The sequence below is a fragment of the Vombatus ursinus genome, unplaced genomic scaffold, assembly GCF_900497805.2.
Source record: "Vombatus ursinus unplaced genomic scaffold, bare-nosed wombat genome assembly UNPS02012515.1, whole genome shotgun sequence".
Classification (NCBI taxonomy): domain Eukaryota; kingdom Metazoa; phylum Chordata; class Mammalia; order Diprotodontia; family Vombatidae; genus Vombatus; species Vombatus ursinus.
The window spans coordinates 1,499,901-1,521,767 of NW_020952293.1; the positions used below are offsets into that span (position 1 = coordinate 1,499,901).

Here is a 21,867-nt window from a genome sequence, read left to right on the forward strand (position 1 = left end):
CACACACACACACACACACACACACACACACACACACACACACACACCAAAACAAAAAGAACCTCTATTCACGGCAGAAGTTGACAGCTCATATGGGTCTTCTTTCTTCTTCTTACTGTCTTAAATGTTTGTGATGTTTGCAGAATTCACAATAAAGAGAACTTTGAAAAAAAAGAATGAAATGTGCTGGTGTGCACAGAACACAGATGTGAAATTGAACATTCTTCGCCTTAGGTATTGCTATCCTAGTGTTTTAATTTATTCTGTTTTTATCAAGTCAATGAGTTAACAGCACTGTTTAAGCCCTTACTATGTGCAAGTCAAAGCTTATTCAGGAAAGTGTGTGATGATTGAGATGACACCAGTGTTATCTGGACATGTGTCCTACCTCGGTTTTGGAAAATGCTTTCTTTTAAGACAAGCGTCACCTCTGAAGGACATCACATCAGTCTGAATTGCTGGGTAAGCCTTGCATTGCACTGCAGGTCAGTCTGCTCAAGTGGAAGGTCAAAACAGGATTGTGCCTATCAAATGAGAAAAGGAAAGCTACTCAAGCAGCTTTTTTCATTTATTTGTGGGAGTCTGCATAACGTGGCCTGACTTTGAGCTGGTCATGAGAGGAAAAAAAACCAACAACCAAACAACTAAAAAGTGGTTGAATGGTTGATTTTTAATCTGGTGGAAGAAAAAGATGAACCTTGTTATAAGTGATAAGACAAGGCAATAAAAACCACAAACTATGGAATTATTTGCCCTCTGGAGGTAATGGAAGCAAAGCATTCCCAGAATAAAAGCAAAATTTGAAAAGAAAGTGCTTTCACCCAATAGAAGAGCCAAGGACAACTTATCTGTTTGACCCCATACTATCAATGAGGAAGGTGAAGTCAGTGGCTCAGTGGGCACCAGGCAAGGTAGAGGAATCCAAGTCTTTTTCTTTTGGATATAGAAACTCCTCTCCCCCCCACCAAAAATGAGAAAAGCTCTTGAGGTTGCAGATTACCATCCCAACTTTTCTTAAAGTTGTTTAGTTCTTGCATTTATATGTTTGTTTAGAGCAAGAACTTGAAATACATGCTTTGAACAGTCATACTTTCTTAGCACACCATGTAACCAGTTTTTTTTGGTTTTGTTTTGTTTTGTTTTGTTGTTGTTTTTTTTAGGCAAGTGGGGTTAAGTGACTTGCCCAGGGTCACACAGCTAGTGTCAAGTGTTTGGTCTGAGGATGGATTTGAACTCAGGTCCTCCTGACTCCAGGGCCCATGCTCTATCCACTGTGCCACCTAGCTGCCCCATGTAACCAGTTTTTAAATCATGCCTGGGGCATATAATGCTGGGAGTCTTGAGACCATTGTTCAAAGCCCCTGCCATGGGATCCTGGGTAAATCAAATAATCCCTCTGAGTCTCATTTTTCTTATCTATAAAATGACAGGTTGTTAGGAAAAGACAGATCTTAGGCTTCTTGTAGTTCTGACATTCAGTTGATGGATCCATCAATTAACAAGGATTTATTAAGTATCTCTTATGTGCCAGAGAATGAAATAATCCCTACCCTCCAAACATCTCATATTCTAGTGGGGAGACAACAAATACATATACATATATGTACAGCTTAAGTTTAAATTGATTAAATACATACATGCATACATATATACATTACATTTAATAAATTACATAAAATACATTTACACATACAAATATATTTAATAAATACATTACATTAAATGCATTTAAACAAGCAAATAAATTACATTCAATAAATCAATTATATTAAGTACAAATATATAGTGCATACAAAGTAGGTAAACACAAAACAGTTTGGGAGGGAAGGCAGTAGCAGTTGGGGACAACTGGGAGGCTTCATGCGGGAGATGGTGCTTGAGTGGTGTCTTAAAAGATGAGAGGGGGACTGTCTGCCTCTGAGGCAGAGGAAAGGACGTGCCTGGAATACAGGCACGTGGGATAGCAATGCAAAGGAGATGGAGTATGTGTGTGAGGGGAGAGAGACACACACAGGGAGACAGAGAGAGAGAGAGAGAGAGAGAGAGAAGGGATGGGATTGAGTGAACATGTAGAGTGATTGGCTTTAGCAAGAATGGCCAGCTTTCTGTCAGAGACTGAATGATGATGTCAGGGGAGGTTTTTGAGATGAAGAGAATGGGAGAAGGAGTTCATATAGGATGGTCTCAGTTTTCTCATAAAGCAAGAAGTAAGGCCCTCAATTAAATGGAGAAGGGGGGTGGGTAGGGGGCTTGAGAAAGGGAGAAAGGGCTTAGGATTGCTTCTGTGGATAGTAAGATAGGAAATTAATTAGCGAAGAACAAAAGAGGAACTACATTGCTGCAGTGAGGGCCAGTTCTGGTTGGATACCATGAATTTGTAAGGTACCCAGGCACCGTGGTTGTGAGACTTCTCCCTGCTATGCTCTTGAGTAGAAGCAGAGATGGCAGGCAGCAAGAATAATTGAGGGTTGACATTTAGTAAGAGATGAGCAGTGATAAGAAGGGGCAAGGATGTCTAGAGCAGAGGGCAGTGTTGAGTGTTCATGGCAAACAATTGGTTTGAGATTGGAGAGGGAGATAAGTAAAGTCAGGGCAGGAGTACTGAATGACCTGAGGAAGTATTGAGTGTTGGAGGGAGTAGAGGTCTCCATGAAGGTGAAAAATAGGTATGGGATGGGTGGGGCCTAGGGAGAGGTAGAATGACATAGGAGGTTATGATCCAATAGAGGAATATCAGAATATCTAATTAGGGAAGCAGAACCCTTGTCAGTAATGAGGAAACCTAGTGTGTGACCATCCGGGGATGGCTGAGGAGAAGAAATCTGCATGAGATTTAATGAGGCTGAGAAACTGGAACGTTAGGCAGTTTCAGGGTCCATATTAAAATCTCCTAATGCAAGGGCAGAAGTTGGGGAAGAGAGGAAGTTGGTGAGCTGGACATTTTATGCTTTGTCCCACTCTGACAATCTGTGTTGGCTCTAACGGTTCATGTCCTAAGGTCACTTCTTCAGTCTATAAACTTCATCTGTAAAAGTGAGGATGGTGGAGTAGATAACTTCCTAAAGGCTCCTTCCAACCCTAACATGCCACATTCCACTTTCTGTGTCCTAAGGTCCCTTTCAGAGCCAACGTGCTGTGCCCTGAGGGTCTTCATTCTGGGCCCCAAGCTCTTCCACTGTAAAATAAAGCAAATGGGTTAGGTGATCTCCAGTTCTAACCTTCTGCCAATCTATGCTTGAGGAGTCTGTCAACATGGCAAACAGTCTTGGCAGTAACTGGGCCACCAGCTGTACCTCCTCACAAGCCTCTGCCAGGAAGGCTCAGGGACTTTCCATGGCTTCAGAGTTGTCTTCTTTCCACAAAGTTCTGCCTCTCTGAAGGAATACCTTAGGGATTTCTAAATTCAAAGATTAGTATTACAATAATCTAACTGAACCAAGATGAGAGTCTAAGGAGGATGACTGCAAGTGAGAGGGAAGGAGAGGAGTCAGGTGTACGAGATATTTCAGAGTTATTGCACTCCCTGGCAACTGACTGGACAAGTGGGGTGACTGGAGTTCAAAATGACTCTGAAGATTCAAAATGTGATGGTAAATTTTACTGGACTCCTTTTCCCCCTCCTTTTCATTCTTCATCATAAAGTATTGCTTTCTGCATTGAGAAGTGAGGGGAACTACATTTGGAAATGAAGGTGATGTAAAAAAGAAAGAAAGAAAGAAAAGGAAGAAAAAAAAAGAGAAATAGCAATACGTTTAAAGATAAATTTCAAGTCTAAGGAGGGTGATCTTCAGAGAGGGCAAGTGGCGAGTGGTATTGGAGCAGCAGGACACAGTTTTAACCAAGACTGGAATGGAAGGAAACATTTCCCCATGGATGTGCCTGGAAATGCCATTGGGAGCCCTTTGTCAAGGAAGGGATGGCCAAGGCCTATAGTGACAATAATCCCACTGCCTTTGAGGTTTACAATGCACTTTCCCCCCTACTACAATCTTCTGACATAGGTAGTCAGTCAGTCCGTCAATAAACATCTATTAAGTGCCTGGCACAGTGCCAGGGATACAAAAAGAGGCAACATACAGCCCCTGTCTTCAAAGAGCACACAGTCTAATGGGGAGACAACAATTAGACAAATAGGTACAAACGAGCTATGTGGGAAATAATTGAGAGAAGGCAGTAGGATTAAGAGGAGTTGGGAAGGGCTTCCTGTAGGAGATGGGAATTTACTTGGGACATGAAGGAAGCCAGGGAAACCACTGGGTGGAGATGAGGAGGGAACAGTGCCTGGAACCAAGATTTTTTTTTACTAGAACAGAAAGAAGGCCAGTATCACTGCATTCAAGAGTATGTATCTGGGAGTAAGGGGTTAAGAGACTGGAAGAGTGGTTGGGGGAGAGGGGCAGGACCAGGTTCTAAGGGCAAACAAAGGAGTTTGTATTTGGTGCTGGAGACAATAGGGCGCTACTGGAGGTTAGAGAGAGAGAGAGAGAGTGAGTGTGAGAGTGTGTGTGTGTGTGTGTGTGTGTGTGTGTGTGCGCGCGTGTGCTTTAGGTTGACTCCTTTGGCTGCTGAATGGAAGATAGCTTGGAGTTGGTGGAGACTTAAGGCTGTTAGACCCACCAGTAGGCTAACATTTACATGGCACCTACTACGTGCCAGACATCGTGCTAAGACCTTTAAATATTAGATCCTCACAACAACCTGAGAGGCAGGTTACTATTACATCACCATAGAGTCGCACAGACTAGCCGTGGTTATTTATTACTATTTTCTTCCAATAGCACCATGGTTGTCATTCCCAATTACCCCGTGGTTATCATTACGATTCTTATGCTCTCTCTGCCATGGTTGTCCTCCTCTACTAGTTCTGCCATTGTTGTTGTTGTTGTTGTTGTTATTATTACTGTTCTCTCCCATAATGCCATGGTCATAATTATTCTCCTCTCCCAATTCCACCATGATTAGTATTATTACTCTCTCCCAGTCCCGCCTAGCCACGCCCCTCGTGACTCCGCCCCCTCGGAGGTGGGGCCTAGGGAGGCTGGAGACGCCCGCGCACGTCCGCTTACGGAAGGGGGCGGAGCCCGAGGGCGGTCCGCGGAATAGCGTCAGCACGCAGACGCTTGACCGTGCGTGACCCCGGCGGCCCGTGCTGCTTCCGCGCCTCCGCTTCTTTCACCTCCTCCGAGCGGCTCTTTTCTACCTGGCGGGGCCTGGGCCGGGCGAGCCCCGCGGGCCCCGTGCGGTGCGCCCCGGCCCCGGCGGGCTCCCGGGCCCCGGTCTGTCCAGGGGCAGGAGGGTCCGGGGGCCGCCCGCCCCGTGAGGAGTCATGACGGGACCCAAGGCCGCTCGCGCCCCCGCGTCCTCCCGGGCCCCGCCGCAGCCGCCGCCCGGAGCCCAGGCCCTGCCCCCGTGCCCCGCCTCCTGAGGCCGGGCCGCGAGTGTGGATTCTGGGCCGTCGGGAAGCGGGCCGTGAGCGGCTGGCCTGGCCCTTCTCCGCTTCCGTCCGTCAGGTCTGTAGCCCCTCTCCGGGGAGCCCGAGGAGGGGCCGTGACCGTGAGCCGGCCCTCCGACCCTTCCTGGCGGCAGGGGGCAGTCGTCGCCCCCTTCCACAGTGTCCTCTTGTGTAAGATGAGGGCTTGGCCTTAGGTGACCCCGTGACCTCTGGAGCAGCAGGGGGCGGGGGGCCCTGCGCGTCTCCTGGGTGTCTGTTCATTTACGCCTCGGTTCCTTTGGAGTGGAAGCCCCTTCAGGGCAGGGTCTGTTTGTGCTTTCCTTGTATCTGCCGGTTTAGCACCGAGCCGAAGTCTAGTACGGCATAAATACTTGCTGGGTGATCACAGCACCCTGGGGAGGTAGCGAGGCCAGATTTATTCTGCCCATTTTACAGATGAGGAAAACCAAGTCCAAAGCCTGGCTCGTGGTCGCCGAATTAACAGATATCAGTGAGGATTCGAATTCCCACCTTCCACTCACGTCCCTTCCCTACTTTGTCCACTACATCATGGGATGTCCCTTTCCTGTTTGACCCTCGCTTAGCTTTGGTTTCCTCAGATGCAAAAATAGGGATAATTGTACTAATAGCAATCAGGTTGTTGGGAATAAAGCCCTTTGTCAACTTTTAAGGGTTCTCAAATGGAATGGGGTGCCTCAGGAAAGAATGGAGGTCTTCAAGCAAACCCCCGATGCAGTGCCTTCCAGCTCTGAAAATCCATGATGATGTGAACAGATTCCCGAAGCCTCTTAAGGACCTTCGGCGTTTTGCCCTCTTCCTTTAGACTTGCTCCAGCTTGCCACTGTCCTTCCTCAAATGTCTTACCAGTTCTGTAGGACTATTTCCTTTTCAGTCCTATCTGGGTACTCTTTACCTCTTTTAATACAGCCTGAGGCTCCACTAGTTTCATTTGCTGCCATGTCATACTTGATTCATACTAGACTTACAGTCGCCTGAAACTCTGTTATCTTTTTTAAAGGTTTATTGATGCCTTTTGTTTATACATAACAGTTATTTTCGCTTAAAGCCTCATACCTTTTTAAGACAAACCATTATGCTCTTAACTCAGGTTTAAGACAATATATATGTCTACTAAATATCTCATCAGATTTGTCTCATATCTAGTCTGTTGAGACCATTTTGAGTCCTAATTCGTTCAGTGTGTTAGCTCACCCTCCTAGCTTTGTGTCAACTGAAAATCTGATAAACACGCTTTCTCTTTCTTCATTCAAGTCATTGATTAAAAAATGTTGAACAGTTAAAACTTTTAAGGGTTCTCCATCATGTACACTTGTCTAACTCATATTTGAAACTTGAATATATAACCCTTTCCGAGCTAAAAACTATCTCATTCTTCAATTTTTCTGATAAGCACTTCCTCTCAGTCTTTCCTTTGTTCAGCTCTGGTTCTATTTTGTAGCCCACTGGTATATGTGTTTTATTGTCCTCACACTCTAATTTGTAACCTCCTTGAGATTAGAAACAGTGTCATGATGTCATTTTTGTATGCTGAACATTCAAGCAGTGCCTTGTACATACTATGCGCTTAATAAATATTTGTGAGTTGAAATCTTGGTGATAGGCCAGTCTAGGCTTCTAAATGACTATGGACTTGGCATGGGGCTACATGTAGAAAGATTGGGAATTAGGCCCTCCTGCTTCTCACCCCTCGTTCTCTGGTCATTGGAAAGTTGTTTACATTTTTCACCAAACTCAGTGTGTCTTTTTCTCTGAAATGGAGATAGTAATTCCTATACTGGTGCTAGGGAGCAAAACCCATTTAGAGGAATAAAAGGGTGGTTTATGTGAAGAGTAATTTAGGTACAAATTCAAATTATACTCATAAACTACATTTATTTTTAAAGAATGAATTAAAGTTGAAATGCATTGCTGTGACCTAAATTAAAATATTGCAGATAGGCCATCCCCTTGTTACACAACATTGTAATAAAAATGGTTATAGAAATGCATGTGGTGTTTATGGACCTTCAGTTATTCACAGAATTGAGATTCAGAATTGTTGCTAAGACCTAGTACTTTAAAAGATTTGTGGTTTTATTGTAGTAGCAGAGAAGTATTTAATAATGTGCCTTGGGATTTTCCCCAGATGTTTACGTGCAGGGTCCATATTTATTCCCTGGGGAGGGCAAACCTTTGAACTGAGCCTTTTGACATTTGCTCTTGGGAGTGAGGGGCAACCCAGGGTGACCTAGTTGGGTCACTGGAGGCAGGGAGATGATGGCTCGTTTAACTGTGTGTTTTTGTTTTAAATTTTCATAGGTTTTAATCTAATTTGAAAATGAGTAAGTGGAAGAAGACTCCGGGTGATCAGGCAGGAGGCCTTGAAAAGTTCAGTCCTGCTGTTCTTGCTGATGTTTCTGAACTCTTTGCCAAGAAGTTTTCCTATGGTAAACCACCCAACAATGAGTGGCAGTTACCAGATTCCAGTGATGTTTTCACCTGTGATCACACAGAATTCAATTCACTTCTTGTTTTGAAGAATTCCATGAATGAAGTAAAAAACTTACTGAGTGATAAAAACCTAGATGATTGGCATCAGCATACTTCCTTCACCAATAAAGCTGGAAAAATCATTCCTCACATGAAAAAGATTGTAAATGCGGAGCTTTGTACCCAAGCTTGGTGTAAATTCCATGAGGTATTGTGTAGCTTCCCACTTATTCCCCAAGAAGCTTTTCAAAATGGAGAACTGAACTCAGTACACCTTTGTGAAGCTCCTGGTGCTTTTATAGCCAGTCTTAACCACTATTTAAGATCCCATAATATACCCTGTGATTGGAACTGGGTAGCCAACACCCTGAATCCTTACCATGAAGCAAATGACAACCTTACAATGATTATGGATGACAGACTTATTGCAAATACCTTGCCATGGTGGTACTTTGGTCCAGATAACACTGGCGATATCATGACCCTGAAACATTTGACTGGGCTTCAGCATTTCATAAGCAACATGTCTCCTGTTCACTTGGTCACTGCAGATGGGAGTTTTGATTGTCAAGGAAATCCAGGTGAACAAGAAGCTTTGGTCTCTCCTCTGCATTACTGTGAAGTAGTCACTGCACTGGTGACTCTTAGTAGTGGTGGCTCTTTTGTTTTGAAGATGTTCACCCTATTTGAACATTGTTCTATCAACTTGATGTACTTGCTCAATTGTTCTTTTGAGGAGATTCATGTTTTCAAACCTGCTACTAGCAAAGCTGGGAACTCAGAAGTCTATGTGGTTTGTCTTTATTATCTGGGTAGAGAGGCCATCCATCCTCTGTTGACTAAAATGATGCAACATTTTGGAACTGAAATTATCAGTAAAGCTCTTTTCCCCCAACATATAATTCCAGAATCTTTTCTCAAAAGGCATGAAGAATGCTGTGTCTTCTTTCACAAATATCAGTTGGAGACTATTTCTGAAAACATTCGTCTGTTTGAGTGCATAAGTGAAGTGGAACAAGCTAGGCTGAATAATTTGAGAGATTGTGCTGTGGAACACTTCATGCAAAAGTTCCAAATGAAGCGCCTTTCCAGAAGTAATTGGCTAGTAAAGAAATCCAATATTGGTTGTAGTATGAATTCAAAGTGGTTTGGACAAAGAAACAGATATTTTAAAACCTATAATGAAAGAAAGATCCTAGAAGCACTTTCATGGGAAGATAAGATGGCCAATGGATACTTCAATCATTGGGCTGAAGAGCATGCTATAAGTAGTGCTGGGAAAAATACTGTTTTAGAAAGTACGTGCTCAAATCTGGAATATCACTTGTGGTATGTCTTAGAAGGAATGAAATTACCGAAAGTTAAGTGCTCTCCTTTCTGTGATGGTGAGGTTTTAAAGACTCTAAATGAAGCGATTGAAAAGTCAACAGGGGGTGCCTCAAACTTGGGTTCCACATTGAGACAAAAGCCACAGCATTGCTATTCTTGCCACATTCTTTCTGAAGAGCTGATCTTTTCTGAGTTGTTGAGCCTTACAAAGTGCTCTCAGGATGAGTCAGCAGAAGGACTAACCCACAAAATCAAGTGTCTGGTAGTGGGTTTGCCTCCTCTTGATAACAAAATCTGTCAATCCGTGGAGCTGAGTCTTTTGGAGTCTGCTGAGCTCATGACTTTCCATTGTTCACTGCTTCACGATGGAGAACCCCGGTATCAGCAGGTATTTCTGGACTGCTTTCTGAGTTCCCTACCTCAGCTTCAGACAGGGGACGCTTTGATCTTGCCCGTGCTGTCGTGTTTCACGAGGTTCATGGCTGGCATGGTCTTCGTTCTGCATAGCTGCTTCAGGTTCGTCACCTTTTCTTGTCCGACTTCCTCAGAGCCTCTGAGCACTTGTGCCGTCCTTCTGTGTGTTGGTTATCGGGCTCTCCCATCCCCTGTGCTCCAGTACCTGTGGAATCTGAAGGAACTGATGAGCACGCTGCTCAGCTCTGATGCTTCACATCAGGTTTTGCAGTTTGTGCCGATGGAAGTTGTCCTTAATGGAATGCTGCTAGAATTTTTATGGGATTTAAACACTGCCATTGCAAAAAGGCAGTTGCATTTGATCATTCAAGGAGAGCAGCAGAAGTCCACACTGTAAAACTACAGGCAGAGCTCTTTACTTTGGCTGTGACTTCTGATTTCAAAATTCTTTTGTGATATAGTTTAAAACTTCAGGGATTTCGCTTTGGGGACAGCCCAGGTGTTTGCAACATTCAAAGTTTCTTCGGTTTCACAAAGCTTCTAAGTTCCTGTAACCTCTAAGTAGACACCCATAAGCTTAAGGTTCTCCCAGCTCTTGGAAAACTGACTAACATGAAATTCAACTGCTAAGCTTGGAACTTCGGTGGGGGAGTGAGTGGGGAGGGTGTGTGTGTCTGTGTGTCTGTGTGTCTGTGTGTCTGTGTATCTGTGTATGTCTGTGTCTGTGTGTGTGAGGGACATGGTTCATGTTTTAACGATTAAACAGGGTAAAGGTCCTATCCTTGGTGAGAGGAGATGAGTCACTTCTCAGCAACTCTGTATTTCACCATTTCAGCTTTGCTTTTCAGGGAGCCCATCTGGCCAGATTTCCTGATGTGAAATAACTTTAGGCAATAAATAGTCAACTTGCTCCATTATTCAGATATCTGTAATTGACTTGTAAATCCATTTTTGAGATGGGTATTTTTGGGAATTCTGACCAAAATTAACTAACTGAAATGTTATTAGGAAGATTCAAACCAACAATCATGTTTGAAATGGAAAGGAAAAGATTCAGCATGCCTCATATGTACTTCTGTATTAAAGATTTGTCGGTGGTGTATTGAGTTTTAGAAATGCCCCTTCAGAATCATTGAAATTCAGTATTTTTCTAAGTGCAGATTTATGTATCTATATATCTAGATGTGTAAATCCTCACATTGGAAACTTGGAATGTAGTATATGGGGAAGGGGAGTGAAGTATTCTTGTGGGAAAGAATGGTGGTACAATGGTAGAAATATTTTACTGTTTGAGCTATTTCAATAGAGTAAAAGTTACTTTTGGAATAGTTAACAAACTAACACTGGGGAGTGTGGTAAGGGAAGGCTTTACTAGTTCAGTTTGCTTTCTCTTGTACGTAAGTGTTAGGAAAAATAGGATTTTTGATTTAAAATACTGGACAAGTCAACACTAGATAGTAATTATATGATCCCTGTGAATCAAGAAATTGAAGAATGCAATTTGGCCTGTTCATTTAAGACATTTTTGTTGGCATATTAAAAATAGATGCATGCTCTAATGGCTGAAGTAATTTGATAAATATTCTGCAAATTTTTCATGTTCTTGCCCTGCTATTTTGAGCTCCATTACAGGTTTATGAATAAGTCACTAGCAGAGAGAAATTTTATTTTCATTTATTTAAGATTAGAAGAGGAAGTTTAAAAAATGTGACTAATGCAGACATTTTCTCTTTAAGCAAAGCTTTGGGGTGGTTTAACAGTGTTCTTTCATTTACCGTGGCCTAATTTGTAGTCATTAAGATGTAGATTCTAAGATTCTAATTTACATAGAAGGACCAGCTCAGGGAAAGTGTTCTGCAGGAGAACTAAAAGAGTGTGGATTTAATGTTGGTGTTTAGGAGATTACGTCACTGCTTGTCTGGTAGCAGGAGTTAGGTTTGTGAAGGAAACTAATATCCTGATTAATTGCTGGTCACCTTGTGAAAGCACTTTTTCTAATTGTAAAATAGGGGAGCCTGATAGGTAATTCATTAACGAGAATTAGAAACTGTTGGAAAATTATTTTGTCTGGCAGCTCTGTGTGTTTCAGTTTGTTTTTGCTACTTTAATAAGTTCTACTGTATTACTGATCAGTGTGTGCTTTTTAGGTAGTGGAGAGAGGGGGGGCTTTGGGACCAGGAAGACCCAGGGCTGACACCTGTGTGACCCTATGCGGCTTCCTTGATTGGTCAGTACTCTTGGCAGCTCTCTAGGGGGTCAGGCCAAATCTGGTCCACCAGTAAGAATGGTTTTTATGTTCTTAAATACAGTGAAACTTTATTCAAAAATGTGAGACCCATTCTTCGCTACCAGCTGTACAAAAGCAGTGGGTTGGCTGACCCCTGCTCTAAGACTGTAGGTTTTGGGAAAGGTGCTACCCTGCGTTGGTGGGGGGAGTTTCTTTATTTGGGTGTTCCCTGTGCCAGTGAAAGCTCAGGCCTACTCCTTGTCCTGTCTCTTGAACAGTATGTGTTTGAAAACTGAATTCTAATATTCTTGGTATTTAAGGAACTTCAAAGAAGCTATTAAAAGCTTAGTTTTTTAATAAGCAGGAGTAGATCTTCTATTTCCTTCTTCAGGCACTTTTCATCTAACTTATAGCATTTAAATTTACTCCATAGTTGAGGCCATAAAGTTAAATGAGTTAGATGCAGATCTAGTTTCCAACAATAATTAGAAGTGATTTCAGTAGAAGGAAAAAGGGTATCTCCAGAATAAGAAGAGGAAGAAAGTAAGAAATCTGCTGTGTGGTATACAACGGATCAAAGGAGAGTTGTGACAAATCAGATAATGTCAGTAAAGTGCTTTGCAAACCTTAAAGCACTATGTAAATGTTAGCTGTTATATGGGGCTGAGTTTTTAAATTAGTTTCCCTTAATATATTTTTTGAAGAGTGGTTTGCAGACACAAAACTGTGCAAATTTAATTTAGTTTCTCAGTAAATTCAAATTGAAAGGGAGATGTTTGTAAATTTTGTTTCTCCATTTATACTAAAGTATGCTACTCCTAAGGGGAAAAAAATAATTTTGGAACTTGTTTTTTTTTTTCATGAGTTAACATAATAATACTTAGATGATTTAAGTGACAGTAAATATTTTTCCTCAAGTAAAAATCAGGAAATTATAATTTGTTGTGTGTGTGTTATTGTTATTATATTTGGAGTGTATATGTTTTATTCTAGTTTTTTAAATTCCAATTGGAGTATGCATATTATGTTATTCTAGTTTTTTTATTGTAAATCTTGATATGTAAGGAAAACTGAGTGAGAAGAGCAAAGAAAATGTATTTATTGATGTTATTATTTTGTTCATTTTTGATAAGCATAAGGAATTTAAAATTGTTTAAATAACTTTATCTCCAATATAATAAATTGAATATTTGTATTAGTTCTGATACATTGAGCATATGGGACTTGAATTTTTGGCTCATACTTTAAGAAAGGTAAAGAATTTCTAATTATAATCTGAATCAGATCTGTCTTTTCTGGGTGTCCCCCTTTTCAATTTTCGGCAGAATATGCACGTTTAAGTGCTTAGTTAGTTGATATAAAAAGGGCAACACTGAATTTATTTACAATTTTCCCTGCAATTTTCATGTCTGCTATGTTGAAATGGTATTTTTAAATGAAAAAAATATCTTTGTAAATAAACAATTTTATTTAATTTACTGAAGCTTCTGGTTCTTTTTTTCCCATTAGTATTCACTTGTTATAAAACAAATCGTTTTGAAAGTATGGTAGCAAATATACTTCTGCTTTCTACATTTGAGAATTTCCTTCCATTCATTTCTCAAGGAGGGCAGGATTGGAACCTGCTTTTGCATGCAAAGCTTACTGAGAAAAAGAAAAAGTAACCAAAAAGTTACTAGTGGATTTTCCCTAGTATGGTAAACTTGTTTCAAATCTTAATATTATAAAGCATGACCTTTTCTATACTTCACCTAAATACCTCTGCTTGAATCACGGAATTTAGAATTAGAAGGCACTTGGGCCACGGAATTAGTGGCACTTAGTCAATACCTGAAAGGAATTCCCTTTATAATGCACTTGACACGCTTGTCCAGTTTTTGCTCCATAGATCTCCAGTGAGGTGGAAACTACCATCTTCAAAACCATTACTATTGAAAGTGCATTTCATTGCACTTTTGGACAGTAGCCAATTGTTAGGAAATTTTCCTGATACCATGCCGAAATTTTCCTCTTTGCAACTTTGGTTCTCATTTCTGTCTTCTGGGGTCAAAACAGATCCAATCCCTCTTCCACATAACCCTTCAAATAAAGAGCACAGTTATGTACTTATGTCTTTGTCTTCATTTCTCTCCTTGCTTCCTCGTCCCTCCCTGCCTCCCCTTTACCAGGTAAACGCTCTTAATCCCTTTAACAGATGCTCTGAAGACTTGAGGTCTTCAGCATCCTAGTTGTTCTCTGTATGTTGTTAAGCTTATCGATGTCATTCCTAAATTGTGACACCTGGAATTGAACACTACTGCAGATATGGTCTGACAAGGGAAGAATACTGAGAGACTCACTTATTCCTAGAAACTAAACTGTAATTAAATGCAGTTTAAGATTGAATTAGGTTTCTCTGGCTGCCATATTGTACCACTATTGTGTTAAATATGTAGTTCACTAAATCCCCTTAAAAAAGCATGATTATTGTTATTCTGAACTTGACAAACCGTAACAAATCAAATGTGAGCTTGAGAGCAGGACTATTTTGCCTTTCTATGTATCCTTAGCATATAGTGCAAAAGCTGATGCATAGTGAAAATAAAACATTAAGTAAAGAACAGAAAAGGCATTGTATGTAAATTCACATCTATGGTGTACGCCTTGCATTTTTTAAAAAAAGTATGTAATAAAATCAGTTTCAAAGCTGCCCTCCTTGTCTGTTTCCTAAACTTCAGTTCTGTGCTCTTACACACTGATTTTACTGATTCAGACCAGTTCGTTCTGGTACCTCAGGTTTAAGATTAGAATAAAATGAAACAATCGTGGAACATTTAGCAGTTACTTAGACATAAAATGGAAAGGATGCTTACTGAACAAGGACATAGCTTTTATTCAGGGAACCTAGCCTCCTTCCTATTTATTAACGTGGAATGGTCTCTAGTTAGAAGTCTCATGTCCTGGGGGGCCCTTTTTTTACTCTTATAACAAGTTTAACTAAGGTCAGCAACCTGAGCCAGCTAAGTCCGAAGAACAGTTTCGATGACTTTAGACTACAGCACTTATGGTAACACCTTACTTCTTCCATAGATGTATGAGTAACTATTACTTTTGGTCTGGATTACTCTAAACTGGATTGACACTGGCTGATCTACTTTACCAGAGAAAGACCACCACCCCGTGGTTACCCTTAGATTTTCTCAGGGTACTGCTTAGGAGCAACTGGTGTGGATTAGTCTTTATTCACTGCAGTTCCTGATCAGCCACTGATTCATTTTCATCTAAACAAACCAACCACTCCTAATAAGGGAAGGGAGATGGAATAAGCATTTGTAAGCAATTAACTCCATGCCAGGCACTGTGCTGAATGCTTTACAAATATCTCAATAATGACACTTAAAAATTTTAAACATATCCATTTACATAGCAGTAAGGCAGAAGAAACATTGCAGGAATGTGTAGTAAACTGAATGCAACAATAATAAATACATTACAACCATGCATGAACCTGGGTAACATTTTTCCTCCGATAGGTTCAGCATCTGTGGAGGAAAGTGGTTCTGCCCAGAAACCTGTCAAGGAAACACGTGAGGGAGGAAAGCCCATATTCTTGGGTTGACTTGCAGCTCACTCCAGGCTACAGACTTTGATGTCATTGGTCCATTCAGGAGCATCTTATCTCGGGAAAGCATGTCTTTAGCAACTCTGTTGGTCCTCACTTCTCTCCGAGACAAAGCTGTTCTTGAATTCAGCATGGCATTTACAAGCTTCCAACTTACAAACACTTTTTTGGGGGGGGGGTAGGGAGAGCAATCCGGAGTTAAGTGACTTGCCTGGGGTCACAGCTAGTAAGTATCTGAGGCCGGATTTGAACTCAGGTCTTCCAGATTCCAGGGCCCATGCTCTATCCACAGCACCACCTAGCTGCCCGTACTCATTTTTAAATTGGTGTTGAGAAAGTATTATCTCTTAATTTCGGGTAACTCTTTCCTTGAAGCCAGAGAACTGAAAAGCTCCAGTTGACTGTAAGCAAGGCAAACAAGTCTATCCAGTTCTTTGCTCATCAGGATTCTGTTATATCCAATTAAATCTCTATCTTTTTCTATTAGCAGCTGAAAATCTCTCATACCCCTTTCTGCTTTTACCTTTCAAATTGAAGGGGGTGAAGCAAAGAGCAACAATTACTTCTGAAATCCTTCATTTCTATGAAGCCTTGGGAAGTGGTCTCAAATTCAAATAGAAATGGGGCCATTAAAATGTACCTAAGGATCCCTGCCCAAGGGCACATATTGACTTAGAAAATCACAGATTAACATTATGTTTTATTTTTTTATTTTATTTATGTTTATTTATTTAATTAAATTTATTATTTATTTTATTTATATTTGTAGTTTGTTGAATATTTCCCAATTAAATTTTAATTTGGTTCTGGCCACATTTGCAAGTTCCAGGGTCCTTCCATTTGACAATGAGGTTGAACCTCTCTCCACCCAATCAAGAATGATGGAGCCCAACCTTGTCAGCAGAATACTTCTGCTGCAGGTCTCCAAACAGCTCCCAGAACCTGCTTTTCACCCCCTGTTAAATTATCTTCTTTCAGGCTCTTTAATCTACTCCTAGAACAATTTATCAAATTTTTGTGTCATACGTTTTCTTTTAAGTTTTATTTTTTTTAATTCTGAATTTAAACATCAGAAAAGAGCATTTTCATATACATGGCAGAACAGAAAGAGGATTGCATATAGAGCTGAATCTCCATTTCAAATGAATGCTTAAAAGAAAAAAACCCGACAAACCCCAAACAAGGTTCTTATCCTGGAACTTTCTGACCATCCTGGAGCTTTCTTGAGAGATTCCTTAGCTGTTGCTGCCTCTGGACACAGAGTTTTGTATACTATACATTTTTTCTCTTTGATCATGCTGGTGCTCACTTTGTTTTTGTTTTTTTGTTTTTTTTTGGGGCGGGGGCTAGGCAATGGGGTTAAGTGACTTGCCCAGGGTCACACAACTAGTAAGTTTTAAGTGTCTGAGGCCAGATTTGAACTCAGGTCCTCCTGAATCCAGGGCCAGTGCTCTATCCACTGAACCACCTAGCTGCCCCAAAATCTTGTGTTTTGTTTTTTTTTTTGGTGAGGCAATTGGGGTTAAATGACTTGCCCAGGGTCACACAACTAGTAAGTTTTAAGTGTCTGAGGCCAGATTTGAACTCAGATCCTCCTGACTCCAAGGCCAGGGCTCAATCTACTGTGCCATGTAGCTGCCCTTGGTCCTCACTTTGAATAAAGAACTTCCTTTCCTGTTACCAATGAGCTTCTTCCTACCTCTTTGCAATTCTGGGGTAGGTGTCTCTTACTATAGTGAGGTTCATCTGTTGCCCACTCCTCCCACCCCTTCCCTCCATGTTTGTATAGTCTTTTTAAAATTTTTTTTATTTTTAGGCAATTGGGGTTAAGTCATTTACCCAGAGTCACACAGTTAGTAAGTGTCAAGTGTTTGCTTTGAGCCCGGATTTGAACTCAGGTCTTCCTGATTCCAGGGCCTATGCTCTATCCATGGCACCATCTGGCTGCCCACAGTCATTTTTAAATTGGTATTGAGAAGATATTATCTCTTAATTTGGGTAACTCTTCCCTTGAAACCAGAGAACTACAAAGCTCCTGTTGACTCTAAGCAAGGCAAACAAATCTATCCAGCTCTTTGCTCATCAGGATTTTGTTATATTCAATTAAATCTCTATCTCTTTCTATCTCTTCTCTTTCTAAGTCCTCCTGACTTCAGGGCCCATGCTCTATCCACTGAGCCACCTAGCTGCCCCATGTTTGTATATTCTTACAGACCCCAATTAGGAGATAATAGCAAGTTCCACCTTCTTTCTTCTTTCTTCACTAGGATATTTTACCTTCTCTTCCCTTTCCCTAGCTTTAAACCCTCAGGACAGAATCAAAACCACCCCCAGGTTCTCTTTTTTTCTTATTTGATTCCTTTAATAGCAAAATAATAATATAATTTGAAGACGATAAAATTTTAATGGACCCTGGTTTCTTTCCCCCCAATTAGAATGTTAGCACTGCATCATATAACAATCTTCCAATTGCTCTAATAAATTTGCCTTTCTATATTTCTCTTGACTCATGTTTGTATTTGAAAGTCCCTACGCAGCTCTTTTTTTTTCTTTCTGAAATGATCATCTCTGTTTGATCAAAGGTCCCTTTTTATTCCTATATCTTTCAATGGCTTAAATAAGAGCCTTCTGACTTTCAGTAACTCATCTTTCACTAAGAAAAAAAGTAATAACTTGACAATTTTCCCTTACGAAATCAACAGACTTAAAAAAAAAATCATCCTCCAGTCTCCATTTTTTACCCTTCATTTTTTGTTTTATCTTCATATCTTAAAGCAGTTTTATGCAAATGAACTAGGGAACCATAATGCTCACGATCTCTAAGTACTCAATGTGGTCCAATATCTAATTTGTGCTTTTGAAACTGTTCCTTCATATTCATATTTCGCAGTTTTTAAATAAAAGTGTTTTTATTTTAAATTACTATTTTTTGATACAATAAAAAGTACTTCTATGAGTATTTTTATACATGTGGATTCTTCACCTCTTTATTTGATCTTTTTGGGGTACCTAGTAGTGTTATCACTGGATCAAGAGGCATGCCCTGTTTAGTGACTTTTTGGTGATAGTTTTAAATTGCTTTCAGGGACCAGTTTGTAGCTCTATTAGTGGTGTATTAGTGTGCATTTCCTCCCACAGCCCTTCCAGCTATTGTCATTTTCCTTTTTTGCCATCTTTGCCAGACTGATGGGTGTGAAGCAAGTTAGATAAAGTGTTCATTAATTGCTTACTATGTGCCCAAGGCTCTACCCCAGTAGAACACACTGGTGATACAAATACAAGCTAGCAAAACAGTTTCTGCTTCTTAAGGTGCTTAAAATCTAATGGAGGAAGATAGCATGTAATGGGAACTGGAAAGTGGGTCTGGGCTTTAAGCTGGTGCCTAGGAGTTGAGATGGAGGTTAGTTCCATGTAACATAAAGTGAAAACTCATTTGTCAGCGCTGAGGGATCTGGGGGCAGAATCCAAGGTTGGGGTGGGAGGGAGAAGAGGATGATAGCTGGAGTTGCTGTTGTTTTCTTATAATAGAAATTAAGATTTTTGAGGGTAGAGAGTATTTCATTTTTGCCGTTGCAGAACATAGCACAATGCTTGGCATGCCGTAGGCAGTAAATACTTGTTGATTGATTGATGCCCATTTAATTTTATCCTTTTGGATTCATCCCATTGTTTTACCTAAGTAATCTCTGCATTGGAGTGCATGAAAAATGATTCATGGAAATGTGAAAAGACACCATTAGAACTATTGATTTTTATTTTTCTAATCTAAAAAAAACCTTAAAGCCTTACTAATATTTAATCTATGGATTGGGGCAGCTAGGTGACACAGGGGATAGAGTGCAGGTCCTGGTGTCTGGAAGACCTGAGTTCAAATCTGGCCTCAGACACTAGCTGTGTTTGCCTCAGTTTCCTTATCCGTAAAATGAGTAGGACAAGGAAATGAAAAACCACTCCAGTATCTTTGCCAAGAAAACCCCAAAATGGGTCACAAAGAGTTGGACACAATCAAAAACAACTAAACAACAACAACAAATATGTGGATTGATGCTACTGCCCTCACATAGGTTAGATGGTCACATCTCGTGGATGGTAGTAGGTAAGATGGTCTGAGGGAAGAGTAGAATTGCCAGATGAATTTCATCCCAAATCTTAGCATACCTGGTGGATGGTCTGAAAGATTAGTATCATGCTTTAGTCAGTACAACTAATGATATACTTCATTTTTTGAATCTGTATGTGTGAATTAATTTTTTCAGGTATGATAGCCACTAAAACCTAGTATCAAAATAAAATGAGCTTTAAACTAGATCTTTGAATCACTTTATTACAGTGTTAAACCAACATTTTCAAATATAAAGAAGCATATTTAATCATTTCTCACTAAAACATTAATAATTATAGTGAGAGAAGAAGGCTTTTTTGTGCAATAAATTGAAAAAGTTAAAAAATCAATCATTATTTTGTCCTTTGAAAATATCTAGTTTGTCTGTTTTATAATGTACGATATATTTTAGTACAATAATACATGTATAATTTACAAATAACTATATATATAATTTGCTCAGATTTTTTTTTACTGATAGGGATGCAAAATTAAAAATGTTAGCAGACTGCTGCTCTAATCTAGCAAGACGTTTTTGGGTCTCTGTCTTCCATTGTGTTATCAAGGCCCTCCATTTTCTGACCTCGCCTCACCTAGCTCTCATTTTCTGTCCATTTTTCTTGAGTTCAGGTCAGCCCCTTTTCCCTCTCTGTTCTTATTCTTTCATTCTATTGCTAAATTTTATCATGTTGTTCTCCTTACTTCGAATACTCTTTCTTAATTCCTCTGTGTATTCAAATACTGTCCTTTAAGACCTAATTCATATTTCATCTACGTGAGTCTCAAGTCTCACATCTATGAGACATTCCCCATTATTGGTAGCCAACATTTACTTCTCTTCTTAATGATCTTCCATGGCACTTAATCTTGGTACCACACACTTAATATTGGCATAGTTTAACAAACTACTGGAGTTAAATAATTTCATAGAGTTCAGTCTGCTGATATGTGACAATGGGCATGTGCCATATTGTGATTTGTGAATTGGCAAGTGTGCCCACTTGCTGCACTTGCTTTTATATATGTCATATCTCTTTACAATAGTGTAAGGTCCTTGAAGAAAGGGACTATTTTAGTTTGTCTTTCTATCCCTAGCACCTGTCACACAGTAGGTAATTCTTATTAAATTGATTGAATTGTGAGTTGCTTGAGGGATTATGGTGCTGCTTCATTTTTATATCCCAAGCTATAGATTATAGTATATGTAGTAGTTGCTTAAAAGACACCTGTTGAAGGAATTGAATGTATTTCACTTTATATGTTAACTGACTTAGGGTTGCTCTAATCCTAAGTGATTATTCTTCTAGCCCCCATCTGATATAATTAGTTGCTAGTAACACAAGGAAGTCTGTCTGATAGCTGAAGATGGTGACTAATCCCTGGAAAAACCTCTTTCTTCAACCTAGGCTAAGGAACTTGTGTACTTTTCCTGGTAAGGAACGAGACTGTTTTGAGAATTAATGCTGTCTTGGGAGTTAGTTTCTTCCAGATGTTTGCACGTTGGCTCTTGAGTTAATTAAGCTCCATTCTGGTACTTCTAGTCCCTTTAGTGAACGGCAGGATGAAAAGCATTTTTACTATTGAAAGTAAGATCTACCTCAATTACAGAATTCTACTTGATTCCCTTGCTTGCTTAAATGGAAGCTCTGTGCAAGGACTTCTGAAATGGATGATATTGAATTTTTAAATAATGTTTTTCTGAATGCTCCATAAACGGAGGAGGAAAAGAGTGGCTTTGGAAGACTGTGTTAGTGAGAAGGAGAGAGAATTTTGGATGAATGAGAATGATAGTGAGAAGAGTGCTTGTAGATAGGTTTTAATGTGGAGCTCCCGTTGATATCCTAATTGCATTGCATCCATATCCATAGAATTTCTGTTTGAATAACCCTATCTACTGGTTGTTTTCCTACTGCCAATCCTCTGATTGTCATTCAAAGCCTTTCATAAACTGGCTTTCTCCTACCTTTTCAGTCTTCTTACATCTTATTCCTGTCCCCTATGTACTCTGCAATCCAGTAACAATGGCTAACCCCCACCATCTCTTGGCTCTAAGTGTCTTCTCTAGCTATACCCCATGCCTGGAATACTCTCCTTCCTCATCTTTGCCTTCTAGTTAACTTGGATTTCTTCAGGTACCAGCTCAAATTCCACCTTCTAAAAGAAACCTTTCCTAAATATCTATCTATCTATCTATCTATCTATCTATCTATCTATCTATCTATCTATCTATCTATCTATCTATCTATCTATCT

General features: G+C 40.2%; 1 protein-coding gene across 1 annotated transcript; it reads left to right on the top strand.

The window, feature by feature from the left end:
• The first annotated feature begins 5,431 nt into the window (after positions 1-5,431).
• CMTR2 (cap methyltransferase 2) lies at positions 5,432-13,386 on the top strand. Its single transcript, XM_027857945.1, has 2 exons — positions 5,432-5,510; positions 7,772-13,386. The coding sequence occupies exon 2, from the start codon at positions 7,791-7,793 to the stop codon at positions 10,080-10,082; it is 2,292 nt and encodes a 763-aa protein (XP_027713746.1). The 5' UTR covers positions 5,432-5,510; positions 7,772-7,790; the 3' UTR covers positions 10,083-13,386.
• Positions 13,387-21,867: the final 8,481 nt, after the last annotated feature.

Coding starts and splice junctions, on each gene's coding strand:
- CMTR2 (XM_027857945.1), top strand. CDS start 7,791: ATGAGTAAGTGGAAGAAGACTCCGGGTGATCAGGCAGGAGGCCTTGAA.